Raw genomic sequence first — 16,267 nt, forward strand, 5'->3', positions numbered from 1 at the left:
AGAACTCAGATGATGCCACAGCAGATCTCAGAAACAGCCCAAGGGCTGCACCAACAGAGATTTGCATTTTTTCTTATCAGGACAAGTGGACTAAGGCAGTGTTCAAGCACAAAATCCAAAATAAACTAGGAAAAAGGGTAAAAAAGCTAAAGAAAAGGGTAAAAAAGCTAAAGAAAAAGGGTAAAAACAGCTAAAGAAAAGGGTAAAAAACAGCTAAAGAAAAAGGGTAAAAACAGCTAAAGAAAAAGGGTAAAAAGAGCTAAAGAAAGTTAAACCAGATGACCAGATGGGTCATCTGAACACACTCAGTACAGATGACAGCACAGGTCAGTCAAAATGAGACATCCCTCAAGTCCAGCAAAGCCAGGATGTTCCATGAGGTTAAACAGAGTAATAAAAAAATACAGTAGAGTATAAATAGTAATAAAAATTAAAATAAATAGTCAGGACTGAGCACTCTAAAAATGAAAGGACAAACTGATCTGGAACTTCACTGCCCCAGCTCTGGCAAAAGGCTCCTCAATCCCCACAATTCCAGGGAATTCCTCCTCCAAGGGCAGTGGGTGCAGGGAACAGCACAGGACAGGAATACCCACCCTGCAAACCCCCAGCACTGCTAAAGCTGTCCCAAACTGCAATAACTGCTTTGGACCAGAGTCCAATCAAAATTCAATAATAAAAGGATTACACACAACAAAGATGTTTCACAGGTCAATCCTCTCCCAGACCTCCTTCCACCTCCTACCAAATTCCTGGTGCAGAGATCTAATATAACAAACTGAAAATGGATCTACATCAAAACACAGACAGAAGAAGAAGTTCAAAAGGTTTCATTGCTCACTCTGTTGAGGAAACTCAGAATCTTAATCAATGCAAACATCATTTAAGATGATGTTTTATCTTTTTTTTTTAAAGCTGTTAAAAATCAAAAGCACCAATAAATCCAATTTAAGCCATGGAAAAAAAAAAAAAAAAGAGGAATATCTTTCTAAATGCATGTCAGCCACTAAACCAGTCCAAAGTTGCCAAAACTCATCCTGTTTGCAGACAGATCAGCAGCATCCTTCCCAGGGGAGGTCTATTTAATCACTCCAGAAATTATTTCTTCCAGACAACAAAGAACCATTAGATTACTTAATTAAAGCCCCTGATTATCTCCAACCCAAAACAAGGGAAGGCAGAATCTAAAATAGGGGAGATTTAAGCAGCTGCCCTGCTCCTCATTACGCTTTGATTTCAATCAAGCACACACACGTCAAGCAAAGGGCAATAAATTACAAACATGTGTTGCAAGAAATGATCTTCACCATATTGCAAGTGGAAATCCCAGGCTGGAACTGAGTGGTGTAAGATATTAAACTTCCATCTGGGAATAATAACCCACTGAACACAAACATAGCAGGGCATTAGCTCCAGGCACTGCTGGGGTTAAAGCTGGCAGCAGGAGATGGAAATGGAACAGTTGTTTTTTTGGGAAAGTGACATGGATTTGGAGAAAACAGATAAATGAGAAATATGCTTGTTGTTTAACACAGAGATGGGAACTGAAACCTGGTGTTATTCCTCTTTAACCCAAATGAAAGAAAGGAAAGGTGGGGAACTCCAGAGACACTGAAACAGGTATTTAAGGCAAATTCAGTTCATGGGCACTGAGGGTTCAGCAGAATTGTTCTTCTCCAGGTACATGATTTTACTCCATGCAATATTACAAGACTTCCCTGAAGTCACTCAGTAGCCCCTAATCTTCTGAGGACAAAACTGAATTTTTAAGGTGGCTAACCAGCAAATCTGACTGGATTATTCCACACAAACTGTTAAATCCATGAACAGGCTGTTTCCCTCAAAACACCCACCAGAGCAGGTGCCAAGCCCTTGGGAAATGGCAAACACAATGCAGTGACTCACTGGATGTAGGTGGAGACTTACCACACCTGATGAACAGAGAAATCTAAAAAGGAAAGGTGTGTGGGCCAGATGGGAGCGACAGAAGGGAAATCTGAAGAGCTGGGAGAGGCCTGAGATGAGTTCTGTGAGATATCAGCACTTTCTGTGTTAAAGGTAAGGTGGGAGCTGGTCCAGGGGAGGTTTGGAGCACAGTGTGGAGAGCAGAGTGGGATGGAGATGTTCTCAGAAATGTTCTCTGTTTATCTACAGAGGCTGGAATGAGCAGCAGCAGGAGGATCTGGAAGCTCAGGAGTGAAGTGAGGAGGCTCCAGGGAGACCTGACTGGGGCTTCCCAGTGCCTGAAGGAGCTGGAAATACAGAAAGAGGCTTTGGACAAGGGCCTGGAGTGCCAGGACAAGAGGGAATGGCTTCCCACTGCCAGAGGGCAGGGATGGATGGGATTTTGGGCTGGAATTGCTCCCTGGGAGGGTGGGGAGGAACCAGCACAGGGTGTCCAGGGAAGCTGGAGCTGCCCCTAGATCCCTGGAAGTGCCCAAGGCCAGGCTGGACAGGGCTTGGAGCAGCCTGGAACACTGGAAGCTGTCCACAAAGCCACTGCTTGCTCTGAAAAACCCAGCAGAAACTCTCATTAGAGGAAAAAAATAAAGCCTGAAGAGCCCAGGAAATTCAGGCAGGCTGGGATCTGGTGTGATTTTGTACTCACTGTTACCTCTCCTCCATAAAACAGCAGCTGTGGTAACAGAGGCAGCTCAGAAACATTCCCTGCCCCATGAGGGACAGAATTAAGGGGCTGCTGGTGAGGAGCTGACGTGTCAGATTTGAGGCTTCTCCCTCAGCACCGTTCTCACCTGCAGCCACTGCACTTACTCGCTATTTTTTCAGAGAGAATTTGTGAATTCACATTTGTAGTGTGAAGTATCAATTAGCCTGGTGTCCCTGTGAAGGATCTGTGTGAGCAGGCAATCCCAGCAGAGAGAACAGAAATGATGAAAACCTCTGCAGGTCAACTCAAAATGCACATTTTCTGCACACTGCCTACGGACTGACCCCTGCTCCTGGAGGGTGAACCTGGAATTCCACAAAAGAATTCTTTCCACAATGCCACCATTTATTTTTTTAATGCTGCTCAGCCAAACCTAAACCCACCTTGTCCTCTTTTCCTCCTCCACTTTTGGGATCACAACAGGTCCTGGATCCCCTCTGACCATTCCTGTCTGTAAAACTTCCACTGACAACCAGCAGGATGGAATTTGGAACAACCTCACCTTTTCCTTGCACACAACACACGAGGATTGTTATATAAAGGAACCCCACAGGCTGAGCAGGGCTCAGCAGATTCACCCCAGACAGAAAAACCTGCCCTGTGCTTTTCCTTCCAGCAAATTCCAAGCTGTTTAAAGGAGTTTTTGTATCCAGCCATGATTTCATGGTCATCTGAGCAGAGAGGGATTTAAAAAGACAACCTTGGTTCCACAAACCTCCTGATTTTCGTCTCAGGGTATTAAAAATCTTATTGCTCCTGTTCTGTTCTGCATCTGGGGAGAAACTGCAAACCTGGCTTTGCTGAACATGCAAAATTCCTTTCTTCCAGCCAGTTCAGATACCAATAACAACTGTTACTTACAAGAGAGGTTGGAGAGCTATGAAAACAATGCATGAAAAGAAGTAAAAATTTGATACCTGTAACAGAAGTGTGACGTCTAACACATTTGGACAGGCTACATTTACACTGAGCCACAGAATCCAGCAGGAAAAATTCCTTTTAACGTGCTCCTGTCAGCACTGTAACATGATGAACTACATCTAAGGCTGTGTTTTATCTCCCATTTCAGCCAACACCAAGCAGCAATCAAGTTTGTTCACTTTTTTTTAATGGTCTTTAGGCACCTCCCTAAGAAAGTGTCCCAGTAAAGACACAATTACTGGTTTATTTGGATTTGCAGCACTCACTGAGTAGTTTTAGCATCACTTTCCAGCCCAGCTCTGCTTAGGAGCCCACAGAGATTCACCTGATCACATCCCAAGGATTTGGAGGGAAGTGCAGTGCAGGACCAGTACTCACAGAAAAATTCTTCAGCTGATAACTCACCCAGACAGCTCCCTACTGCTGCTTTAAAAAATCCTGCTCTACATTTATCTCCCACGTGCTCTTTTAATTCCTTTTACACCTCTTTAATAAAAAGACAGGGCCTGAAAGAAGCCCCCTGCAGCAGAAGGAGCTCGATCCCTGTGCAACTGCTGCGTTTCAGTGTTTAGTTTTGTTTTTCTGGGAGATGTGAGAGTTGCTGCTGCACACTGAGATTTTTTTTTAAGGGTACAGCCTTGAGGGAACGGAAAATCCAGATGATTTAAAGCTGAAGAGATGAAAAAGCAGCCAGGTGACGCCAGGACAGAGACGGCATCAATCTGTTAAAGGAGGTGGGAAAGCAGCTCAGCCAGGTCTGCTCACGTCTGGCAGCGCAAAGCCCAGCGCTGCCTGCCCCAGGGGACACAGACAGACAGACAGACGGACGGACAGACAGACACACAGACAGACACACGGACAGACAGACAGACACACGGACAGACAGACAGACACACGGACAGACACACAGACAGACACACAGACAGACACACAGACAGACACACAGACAGACACACAGACAGACACACAGACAGACACACAGACAGACACACAGACAGACACACAGACACACAAACACACACAAACACAGACAGACAGACAGACAGACACACAGACAGGGCTCTGAGGGTAGGACTGACATACAAGTCTCTGTACTGGTCGAAGGCATTGTTGGCTTCCACCTCCAGCTTGCGCAGGCGAGCCGAGGGCATGGCACCGTCCTCCAGGGGAGGGTCGTACTTGTTGCTCCAGGGTGACCTGCCAGGGGGACAAGGAAAGGGACAGTCAGAGCAGGGGACACCAGAAACAGACAGACAGACAGACAGACAGAGCCTGCCAGAGGTGTCTGGACACCACTCCCAGGGATGCCCAGGCTGGGATTGTTGTGCGAGGCCTGGATGCTCCTTGGGGGTCTCTTCCAGCTCAGGACATTCCATGGCTTTAATACTGAATATATTCAATATATTTTAATATTGAACCTTTCAGGTCTGATCTCACCCACAGATGCTGAAATCTCATTAAAAAAAAAAGGTGCTCAGAGCAATTTAGCTGTGAAGAACTGCACCCTCCACAGCCATTTCAAACAAAACAAAACAAAAAGGAGACACTGAGCCCTCAAAACTCACCTGGGGACCATCCCCAGGCATCAGGATTTTCTATATAAAAAATATCTCTTGGGTTTCAATCTGTTCCTTCTTATGTATTCAACAACAAGGCTTCAGCTGTTGAACATGAAATATTTAAAAGTGTTTTCATGCAAATACAAATCGATTGTGTAGTTTATTTGGGATCTGACAGGATCTGAGCCAAACACTGCTGGCTATGATTAAGGTCCACATTTTCCTCCACTCTTCTGCTTTCAAATAAACTCTGCATTTAGCACAACGTTAGGGAACCCTTTGAACAGTCTGAAGGATTTAACAGGGTTTGTAAAGCTGCAGGTTTTACTACAATTTCTGCAGGTGTGGAGGAGATTTTTGTGTTCCTAATGAAAGATTTGGTATTAAAAGATTAATGGAACCCTTTGCCCGTCTGCTTGAGGCTTTTATAACCCCCATTCTGGAAAACTGAATTTTGCTTTTCATTTCCCCTTGGAATAACCAACTTACACATATCACAGCTGGCTTAAAGGAAAGCACCTCCACCTTCTCTCTCCCCTTTTCCCCACTCCTCCCAGCCCCTGGCTGCAGCAGCAGCTCCCAGTGCTGGCCACAGGGAAAAGCTTTTTCTCAGCAGCCCTGGGGAATTCATTTCTCACAAAGTCAGGGGTGGCTCTGAGTTTTTTGATGCAAAGCACAAAGCCCAGGCTCTGCTTTGCTTCCTTCACTCCTCCCAGCCACACCTGGCATGAAAAGGGAGAGCAGAAGTGGAGCTGTTGTGTCACAAACAGCCAGGTGATGTTTTCAGCTGGTGGCTCTCATCTCAGGGCTGGCTCCAGTTCTGGAAGCCTCACCAGAAGAAGATGGGGCTGGAGAGTGTCCAGGGAAAGGAATGGAGCTGGAGAAGGGTTTGGAGCACCAGGAGAGGCTGAGGGAGCTGGGAAGGGGCTCAGCCTGGAGAAAAGGAGGTTCAGGGGGAATTTCTGGCTCTGCACAACTCCCTGACAGGAGGGGACAGCCAGGGGATTGGGATTTCTCCCAGGGAACAGGGACAGGAGGAGAGGGAACGGCCTCAGGCTGGGCCAGGGGAGGCTCAGGGTGGACAGCAGCAGGAATTTGCCCATGGAAAGGGAGCTCAGGGATTGGAACTGCCCAGGGAGTGCCCATCCCTGGAGGAGTCCCTGGACATGGCACTCAGTGCTCTGGGCTGGTGACAAGGTGGGGATGGGTCAAGGTTGGACTCCATGGTCTTGGAGGGTTTTTCCAACCTCAATGATTCCAGAATTTTGTGATTTTAAACAGCTGATTAAAGTGTGATTGCTTTGGAGGGGAGTCAGGGGGCACAGGATTGTGTGGGGATGGATCTGGGACATCTCCAGTGAGGGATCCCCACACCCTCCCTGGGCAAGCTCCGGAGTGTGTGAGGTTCTTCTTCCCCATGTTCAGCTGGAACTCCCTGGGATCAGCCCCTGCCCATTCCCTGCAGACAGGGACAGACAGGGATCAGCTCCCCTCTCAGCTCTTCCTTCACTCCTTTACCTAAAACCTCGGAAATCCGGGAGAGATCCACATAAAATTCCTCCTGGTGCTCCTGCAGAGCCACTGTGAGATCTCCAAACTCCAAACCTCTTTCCTTGGCTGCAGGAAGAGCTGAGGGGCACAACAGACCCCTCCAGCTCGTGGCATTTTCATCCCATTCCTGCTGGAGCCAGCAGTGGCCTTACCAACAACAAAAAAAAAAACTCCCAGCACGGCCCAGTATTTTTTATTTCTGTGGAAATGCACTCACAACACATTTAAACACTTAACTGGAGGTTATTTGAAGAAAGACAGATGGACAAGCACTTAAATTTCCAAAGTCAGACCTCTAATTTCCCCAAAAGAGAATGGTTTGTGTTTCAGCTAACAGGTTTCAGTGTTGTTGGCCCCAAATTCCCCATAAGGATTCCATTTAACAGAGTGATCAAACACACTTCGAGTGGAAATGTATGGACAAAGTCAGGGACCTTGAAGTCTAATATTAAAAACAAAATAATTAATAAAAGCACAGCCTTCCCAATGTGGATTCCATGACTGTCTGATATCCTTCACAAACCTTTATTACTCCAGGAGCACTCACAGAATTACCTGTGAGATTCCCACAAGCAGGATTTGATAATATAGAAGAAAATAAAAACTACCTAAGGAGACTCCAAAAATCTTCTAGTCTGATCCACATTCAACACAGACCAAACTCTGTCTAAATATAAGGAAAGACTAAACTGCAGTGGGCTGAGCATTAGGAGATTCATTTCCTAGAGCAGCTTTTTTTTTCCAGGCAAATTCCCAGTTAAATTGTAAAGCCAGTGAAAAAACCCAACCCTATAAAACTGGACTCCCAGTGAGAAAGCCTGACTAGCCAGCCCCAGCTCTCCTGCTGAAGGAGAACAAGGCTCAGTTGCCCAGGGAATGCTTTGAAATCCTTGCATTAATGCTGAAAGAAATGCAATTTGCAGCCTGTGCAACACGAGGAAAAGGTTCTGCAGGAATTGGGGATGCAGGCAGGGAAAAGGAGAATTCCCTGGGATTTCTAATTGAGAGTGTGGCTCTGAAAAAAACGGCTGTGGAAATATCAAAAGCTTTTAAAAGCCCAGTGAACTCCTCCTAGATCTTGGCCTAATTGATTTAGTTTAAATTAGTGTATTAGTGTAATTTAAATTAGTTTAAGAGCCAGTTCCCTCTAACAACTGCAGATTTTATGGGGCACAAAGCAGTGTCTGGACACAGAATGGGATTTACATGCACAGGGCAGTGCTGCTGGGGTTTCAAAGATTTCTGCTGTGTGCTGAAGGAAAAGAATTTACTTCATGAATCAGAGCTGGGCCCAATCAATTCCAGAAGGAAGAATCACTTCAATCCAGAATGCCTGAATCAGAAGCCTTAGGAACAGGATTCTTTCATGCCAGCAATTTACACGTGGTGCCTGCTCTAGAGGAACAAATGAAAGAGCTTTTCTGAAACCTCATTGCTTAATAAGTCCTGAAAATTTCAAAGTGATTTTTAAATCTGAATTCCTCCTGCTTCCTTACAACTATTTAATACCTTCTCAGAAAGAGATGGGGCAAATTTCAGAGGCAAGAGGGACACTGACCTTAGAGGAAGGGCTGTGCTGTGCCCTAATTAAACCCAGGGGGTTATTAGTGATTGCACAATGTCCCATTACTGTCTAACCAGTGCCTTTTTCCAGTTCCCTGTGTCCCTGGTGGTTGATGTCCACAGCCTGAGCAGGATGCAGAGGGGCTCCAAGAAACATCACAACTTCAGGGAGAAAGCATCTCTTGAAAGATCAACAAGAAATTCGGGATTTAATCCCTCCTCCTGCATCTGCCAGAGGGGCTGCAGCTGTGTGGGGACATCTCCTGGGGGGCAGAAGCTCTAAACTCCTCTTTTATCTGCTAATTCAGATTAAATGCAAGTAGCTGCTAATGGGGCACACAGAATTAATGCAAAATGCTTTCAGAAGGCACCAGGCTCTTCTGTAGAAGGTTGGAATAGTTTCTAAATATGAGAGTAAAGAACCTGAGTGACACCTTTGGGTCCTGCCCCCTGTAACAGGTTATATTTTAAACAACTCATGAGGATTTACACTCAGCCACAATCCAGAGGCGCTGTCAAACTCTGCATCTGCTCCCATTCTAGGACATTTCCATGTTTTCTAGGACAAAATGAATCTCAGCATGTTCTCTGTGTAAATCATCACACACAGATGTGCTTCACATCAGAGAGGGACCTTCCCTGCAACTCAACCAATTCATCTCGGGTCCTTTACAAGCTCACCTGCTTCTGCAGTGATGAGCCAAAGGGAAAAAAAAAAGATTTGTTAAAAAATATTTTCTGAAATTCTGCTTTGAAACGCAGTTCTTGAAACATTCCGGCCGGATAAATGTAAAACACTGCATCAAATCTTCACAGAGCAAAGCCAGGTTCTTCCTGGAGATAATTCCAAGCATTAAAATGTAAATTATGGCACTGAAGCTACAAGTGGAAGCCTGAGAATCATCCCCAGAAGAAGCTGGATGGTTGAGCTGCTCATTCAGGACAGGAGATGAATGGGGTCGTTAGCTCAGCACCCTTCGTTAAGGAATCACCAAAATTTCTGGACTGTCAACTCTGACTCTAAAATTAAATATCTGGAACTGTGCCACTGCCACTACAACCATTAAGGAAAATCAGGCAATGTGAGAAAGGGGATGATTTAAATATAAATTAAAAACATTGTTCCTAATGGCAAGCTAGAGGAAAACACATTAAAAGAGAGAATCTGTTCAATGTGGCAGCCAAAACACTGAAACCTGATTGTACCATTAAAGGATTACAGCCCCTCCCACTTCAAAATTCATTCTATTGTAATTATACACAGCTTACAGGGCTCTAATATTTTCATTGTTTTTGTCTACAGTCCTCAGAATAAATCAGTTATTTTGGTAGATGGGGATTCATTTTCTTTGGTAAAAACCTGGGCCAAGATTTGCAAACGGAACTAACGACACCGAGTCCAAAATCAGTCAATTCCTTGCAAAACATGAATGAAAAGAGCCTTTCCCAGCTGGCAAATCCACCCTGTTTTGTACAAGCTGAAGATGATTTTGTTTAAACCCACAGCTTGCATCATCTCTTTTCTGTCATTACCCATTCCAGAGATTTTTATAACCTTGCAGAGCTCTAATTTCCTATCAAGGCCATTCCTGCGAGAGAACTGACTGCTTTTAAATCCAGGGAGAAATACATCCCTCACCCTGCTGTAGCAAGGTAACCACAGCACATTTTGGGCTCTAAATCTTTAAATAACTGCTATTTTTTTGGCTGAAATAAGAGGGAGAAGGGCCTGCAAGGCTTGGATGTCGTTCCCAGAGCAGCAGCTCTGGCTGGGAGCTCACCTGTACGAGTCCCCATCTCTGTTGTAGTCACACAATAGATAATCTTTCCCTACCACCTTGTCTCGTGCAATCTTCAAGGGCTGATCCACAGAGGAGAGGAGATCTTCACACAAGCTTGGGACCTGCAGGGTGGGAGGAAACAAAAAAAAAAACCACGTTAAGGCTGAAGGGCATTGGCACAGCTCAGATCAGGTTCATTAACAGCTCACATCTGCCCCAAACTCTGCAAGAAATCACTTCCAACGTGCCCCTATCCTCCAATAATTCCGGATTAATTTCAGATTAAAATTCAGATTTAATTCCAGATTTAATTCCAGATTAATTTCAGATTTAAATTCACATTTAATTCCAGATTTAAATTCAGATTTAATTCCAGATTAATTCCAGATTTAATTACCAAAGCCCTGGTGTGCTCCAGCACATTTCAGCACACTCCACGCTCGCTCTGTGCCAAGGCCAGCCAGAGCAGAGACTGTCCAGGGCTGATGGATAAAGATAAATATTTACAGTGCAGTGGCAATGAGGGAGCTGCTAAAGGAATCCAGCATCATCTGCTGGAGTGGAAGGGGGGCTGTGATGTCCTGCAGGGACATCAGACTCCATCACTGCACGCATTTCAGGGAATTTGCAGCCCCAGTCCATCCCATGGACCATCAATGATCATTCCTGAGTTGTTGGCATCAAACAATTAATTTTTGTGCTGGAAAAACAGTCCACATTTCAATGGGACTAAAGCAAAATGACTTTTCCCAACAACACAACACAGGATCACAGGACAAGTGGTAAAAGTTCTTGAACAGATGGGTAACAGTGTGCTGATAAAACAAGAAATAAGCAGTGTGCAATCTCTTTGAGACTTCACTCTGCATCATAGAGATGAAAACCTGACTGAGAAGATGAGGACAAAAGGCAATCAAGGGCAAAATTAATCATGAAGTGATGAATTCACAACTCATAAGAAATGAAAAGGGGAGGGAAGAACAAAGAAAACATGGAAATATGCTTTCTTCTCTTCAAGCCATTGACTCAGTGAATGGATTCACTCCATTTCAAAGGAAAGAAGCCTAGAGGAGAAAAACCAAATTTGGGGTGCAACAGGCCTGAAATTATCCCCTCTGCCCCTTCCTCCTCTTCCTCATTAACCATTCATTTTGGGCTGAGGCACAAAATTCCAGCCCAGCTGGATCCAGAGGGGACCAGTGGAACACATCCCTTGGCCAGGAACAGCCTCCTGGCTCTGACCTGCCTCTGGGATGAGCAACAGTGATGAAAACATTATTAAAAACTATTAAAAAAAAAAAAAAAGAATTGGGGGGAAGTGTCTTTTCCCAGCCTCTGTTTGCATTTTGCTTCTTTGGGAACAGCCTAATGTGGTGAAGCCTCGCTCTGCAATCCTCCAACCCCAAATATTCCCACAAGAAACCCCAAACCCCAGGCTGAGCTGATTCCCTCGCAGAAAAGCTGAATTTACAACCTTTATAAAAAAAAAAACAAAACAAAACAAACCACACAAGTAAACTTTTAAGATTGAATTTTTAAGAACAGCACCTGGTGTGAGGTTTCTGCAGGGCTCAGAGCACAATCCCACATTGACCAGAAGGAACTTGTAACCCCTTGTTTCTTTAAGATGCCATCTCTTCAACTAAACTTATCTGTGGATGATTTGCTAACAAATATTCATTTGCAGGGTGTCTCTTTCCCAATTTCTGAGGGCTGTGGTTATTCCTGCAGCCATAACAGTGACTGCATTATATCACACATTTATTATATAAATAATATATATATATTGCAGAATATAATGCTGCACTGTATTATAACCCCCCATTGTAAAACAAGCTGTAGATCCCCTGTCTCCTCGGTACAGACACTCCACAGGGCTTCAGGCAATCCATTCTTTTCCCCTTCTGCTCTTGCAGAATGAAAACTCTCTCATCTGATTTGGAAATATCAGAAAATTTCTATAGTATTTATAAAAAGAGAAGATATTCCAGCTGGTGGAACTACTCGTGTAATTTTAATTATTGTAAAAGCACCTGAGTGTGGCACAGTTACCCCAAAATGTCATTTTTATACCATTTATTGCATCAACTGCACTTCCTAAGAATTAATTCACAATTTGTGCACGCTGCCTTTCCTCTTCTACCCTTGAAAACTGCTTACAAGGCAAAGGCACTCATTTGAACAAGGTAATTTGCAGCTTTAAACACTTCAGCTTTATGTTCATGAGACTGTGATTCCTTCTGAATTTAAGTCCTTAGGATTCTTTTCCATGTCAAGTGTTGAATCTTACTAAAACATTTAAATTGCTGTTGTGCACATCCAGACTCCTGCAGGGTTTAGTTTATCTTCTGATCCCACCAAAGGCAACTCTGTTTAGAAAAACCCTGAATTTTCAACCTCAAAAAGTGGATTTGCATCATTATTTTTTCTTTTAAGGCTCTTCTGTGTTAACCAAAGAGCCAAAACTCACTCAAGGTGCCTGAGCACTTTGGAATTTTGACTTCAACTTAGAAACACAAGAATTAAGGCACTCCTCAGGCCAAACTGAAATGAAAAGCAGGGACTTTGTTCCATCCATCACAAAAACGTGACGCAAACACCGCAGGTTTGTTTTTGAGGCAAAGCCTGGGCTCCCACCTTTGTTCTGACACAATCTTTTCCCACTCTGAGCACTGGCAGGTCACAAGAAGAACACAATCTGCACCTTGTATCTTCAGCTGAAGGCCAGCTTTAATTCTTGGTCCCCCCAGATCAGTGGCTCTCAGGAAGTGAGACCACCCTCAATGTAAATTAAAAAGAAAAAAAAAAAGGAGGATATTGGTGGCTCAGCCTGGAAGAACAGCAGCATCATTCAGGAGGATATTTTTTTCCTGAGGAGATACACAAAGGATGTAAAGAGGAAAGAAAAACTGAATGAGAAAGTGAGGGAAACGTGTCCAACAAGGATCCTGTTGTCCCCTGTAACCAAATTCTCCAGCAGAGCTGCCCCAGGTATGTGGACAGTGTTTTAATTAAGGCAACTGCTCTGCTATCAAGACAAATAATCCCTTGTGCCAAAGTGGAAACTGGATCCTTTTTTTGGAGTAGCTAAGCTCAATCATTCCTCCTGGACTCCTTGGTTGGATGAGCTTATTAGCAATTAAACAATTGGATTATTTTTTGAAGTATTTTTAAACAAGTATCTAAAAGCAAGAGAGGAGTGATACCTCAGTTCTCTGTGTCTGACACAGAGTCCCCATCCTTGCTTTGAGCACCAGGAATGGCATCAAATTCTGCACTTCACACACTCAGGACAGCCAAGATTTTGGCTGTGTCCACTCCAGGTGGCTGTTTTCTTCCACAGCCTGGACTGAAATGTACCACACATCTGAAACAGCAACACTCCTGGTGTACCACTCCTAAGAAATAGTCTTTTTCCATATTTATTTACAGGTCAGCGTTACTGACCTCCACAGGAACCTTACACACTGGAAAACCGTGCTAAATGCAGCAAAATTAGAGATTATATGTTTTTTTTTCCTCAAAGAAGCAGAAGGAACAAGGGGAAACAGCTTCAAAATGAAAGAAATTAAGTTTACTTTAGAAATTAGAAAGAAATTCTTCCCTGTGAGGGTGGGGAGGGCTGGCACAGGGTGCCCAGAGAAGCTGTGGCTGTTCCTGGATCCCTGGAATTGCCCAAGGCCAGCTTGGATGGGGTTTGGAGCCACCTGGGACAGTGGAAGTTGCCCCATGGGACTGGGTGATCTTTAAGGACCTTTCCAACCCAAACATTTCTACAATTCTGGGAAGATGAGGCAAACTTCAACCAGCCAAGGAGATCCATCTGTGTTTTGAACCTGCAAGGTACCTGAACCTGCAGATATCCGAACACACATGTGATGAGAGAAGTTTTTAATTAAAAGCCCCATCCCACCACAAAGTGATTATTTTTATCACATGAGAACTTTAAACATTAAGGGAGGACAGAAGCTCTGCTCCTGTGGCTTGAGGAAACCACTCAAACACAGAAAAGCCCTGACCCTCTGACAAAATAACCCTTCTGGCACACCTCCAGCTCGGATCCTTCATCTAATAAAACGTTTTTGTGATGTTTCAGAGTCCTTTGCACGGCCTCAGAGTTTCCTGTTCCTGCAGAAGGCAGGCACAGCCCAGCAGATGTTGTGGAAAGTTGAGAAGGAAGCCTGGCTCCACTCATCTCGGGCCTAAAACCACCACTAAAGTCACTCCCACAAATCCACACAGTGCTAAACCTTCATTTGATCCATCCATTCATTTGGACCAAATCAATTTGGTCACCATCATCAAGCTTTGTTTATGAAATGATAATTAAATGGACTTTTGTGTTCAGACAAGATAGAATTGATACTGGAAAAAAGCTCTGTGTTATTCATCTTGTATTCTGAATTTCAGCACTGCAAGAATTGGCAAAACCAAAATTAAGCCAAATGAGCTTTTTTCTGGAAAAAGACAGATGTTAACGAGGTTGCAAATCCAGGTTTGTTAGCTATATCACATTAATTACAGAATGTTTGAATTCAGCTCGAGGAACTGCATTTAAAAAGATGACAACCATTCATAAAACAGGATCCTTGGCTTTCTTCCTGTGCTTTGCTGGATAAAAGTGGGGTTTTTTTTGCTGGATTCCCCTTCTGAGAATCAAAAAGCAGCCACAGAGTGACCTGCAGGTGAAAGCTCCTGTATCCTGTTCCCACTCCCAGGAGCCATCCAGATATCTTGGGAAACCCTGACTGCTTGTGTCAGAGTCCAGCTGGGCTTGGGGATATCCAGCAAGGATTTAGGGATATGCAGGAAATATTCTCTCCAGTGATATTGCTCTATCTCAGCCTTCCCCTCCATCCTTTAAAGAGGTTAGGGAGGTTTCCAGCTAGGATTCATCTTCACACACACGCCCTTCAAATGATATTTAAACTGGTATTTTAAGGGTCTCTAACATCAGCAGTGCAGTGGCAGGAGCCTGGAAGACAAAAAAAGGCTTAAAAATAGAAAGAATAAGTTATATAAAGGCAGAATTGAAATTCCCTTTTCCAATCTCATGCCAAGAAGTGGGGCTGCTAGCTCTGAGCCAAGCACCACATTAACAATTTACATGCATTAATTGCTATCTCCAATTACCATCAAGATATCCAGAGGTAATCTTTGCTAGCTGGAAAAGCTCCTGCTTACAGCCACTCACTCAAATGGAAAAAACTTGCTCTCAACCACTATAAATTTATTCTGAGAGCCAGAGCCCCTTTCTTTAGCCAATAATCCTTGTGTTAGAAAACTGCCACAGGTCAGCAAGTCCAGGCAGAACAGCAGGTCAAAAACTCAGCTCTGAGCCCACAGGGCTGTCAAAGCACTTCTGCTTCCACCACCTTCTTTTTCAGCTTTCACTGGATCTAATTTTTTTTTTTTTTTTGTTTAAAAACATCTCCCACCCTCGCCAGACGCTCAGCTGGCCATCTGCATCCAATTATTTTATCTCTCCCCTGCAAGTCCTGCTCGGGCTCTTGGACTCCAAACACAAAAAGCTCCAGTCACATTCTCATGTTCTTTATGGTCTGTGCAGCCCAGGCAGTGCAGTTTGCCTGGGGGTAAATTCTGGAGCTTCATAGATCTTCAGTGACTGAAAGCTTGCAAGCAGATTTAAATATCTCAAAATCATAATTTTATACATTTTAAGATTCATCTAAAAAGTAACAGGTTCTACTAAAAATACTTCAGTATTCCCCTGTGATGAGAAAGGAGAGCTGATCACCTCCCAGATCTTTAATTGCAAACAGAGCCTCAAAAAAAATAACCAGCAAAGTTATGACTGCTGTGTCTATAAAGAATTCTCACTTTATTTCTTCCAGGGCAGCATTACTTGGTTCTGTTAAGCTTTCACTTTTGGGAATGGCTGCTGTTTCAATACCAATCTTACTGGGAGAAGAGAGGGAAAAAGCTGTGGTTGTGAGCTCTCCTGGCAAATCTAGGACCATTTTCTGTCCCCACTCCATGCCAGGCATCTGATTTTCCTGAGTCAGCTAGATTTTCCATCTAATTTCTATTATACACACCCAGGCAAACATCCAAATTAAACAGTCAGCAGGAAATTTGTACTTGCTCAAGGAACCTGCTTAACTTTCACCAAGACTGAGAGTGCATCGACTTCCACGCCACGAGTCAAAGCCATCGAGGCAATAAATAATAACATAAATAAATAAACAGATCAATAAATCCAG

The 16,267-nt window shown here is 43.9% G+C and overlaps 1 protein-coding gene and 1 long non-coding RNA gene across 9 annotated transcripts in view; one reads left to right on the forward strand and one right to left on the reverse strand.

Moving 5' to 3' along the window:
• Positions 1–16,267, reverse strand: part of CAPZB (capping actin protein of muscle Z-line subunit beta) — a 59,326-nt gene that overhangs the window by 15,447 nt on the left and 27,612 nt on the right. For all 8 annotated transcript variants that reach the window (XM_086860418.1, XM_086860420.1, XM_086860419.1 and 5 more), the window contains 2 exons: positions 10,044–10,165; positions 4,673–4,786 (listed from right to left, as the gene is read on the reverse strand). In XM_086860418.1, the coding sequence (XP_086716544.1) occupies positions 4,673–4,786; positions 10,044–10,165 (236 nt within the window). The remainder of the gene's footprint in view (positions 1–4,672; positions 4,787–10,043; positions 10,166–16,267) is intronic.
• Positions 1,228–2,574, forward strand: LOC147649517 (uncharacterized). The gene is made up of 2 exons (XR_015278693.1): positions 1,228–2,058; positions 2,155–2,574. It is a non-coding gene; the product is annotated as an uncharacterized LOC147649517 (long non-coding RNA).

Source organism: Cyanistes caeruleus, chromosome 22 (genome assembly GCF_971803275.1).
Source record: "Cyanistes caeruleus chromosome 22, bCyaCae1.hap1.1, whole genome shotgun sequence".
NCBI lineage: Eukaryota > Metazoa > Chordata > Aves > Passeriformes > Paridae > Cyanistes > Cyanistes caeruleus.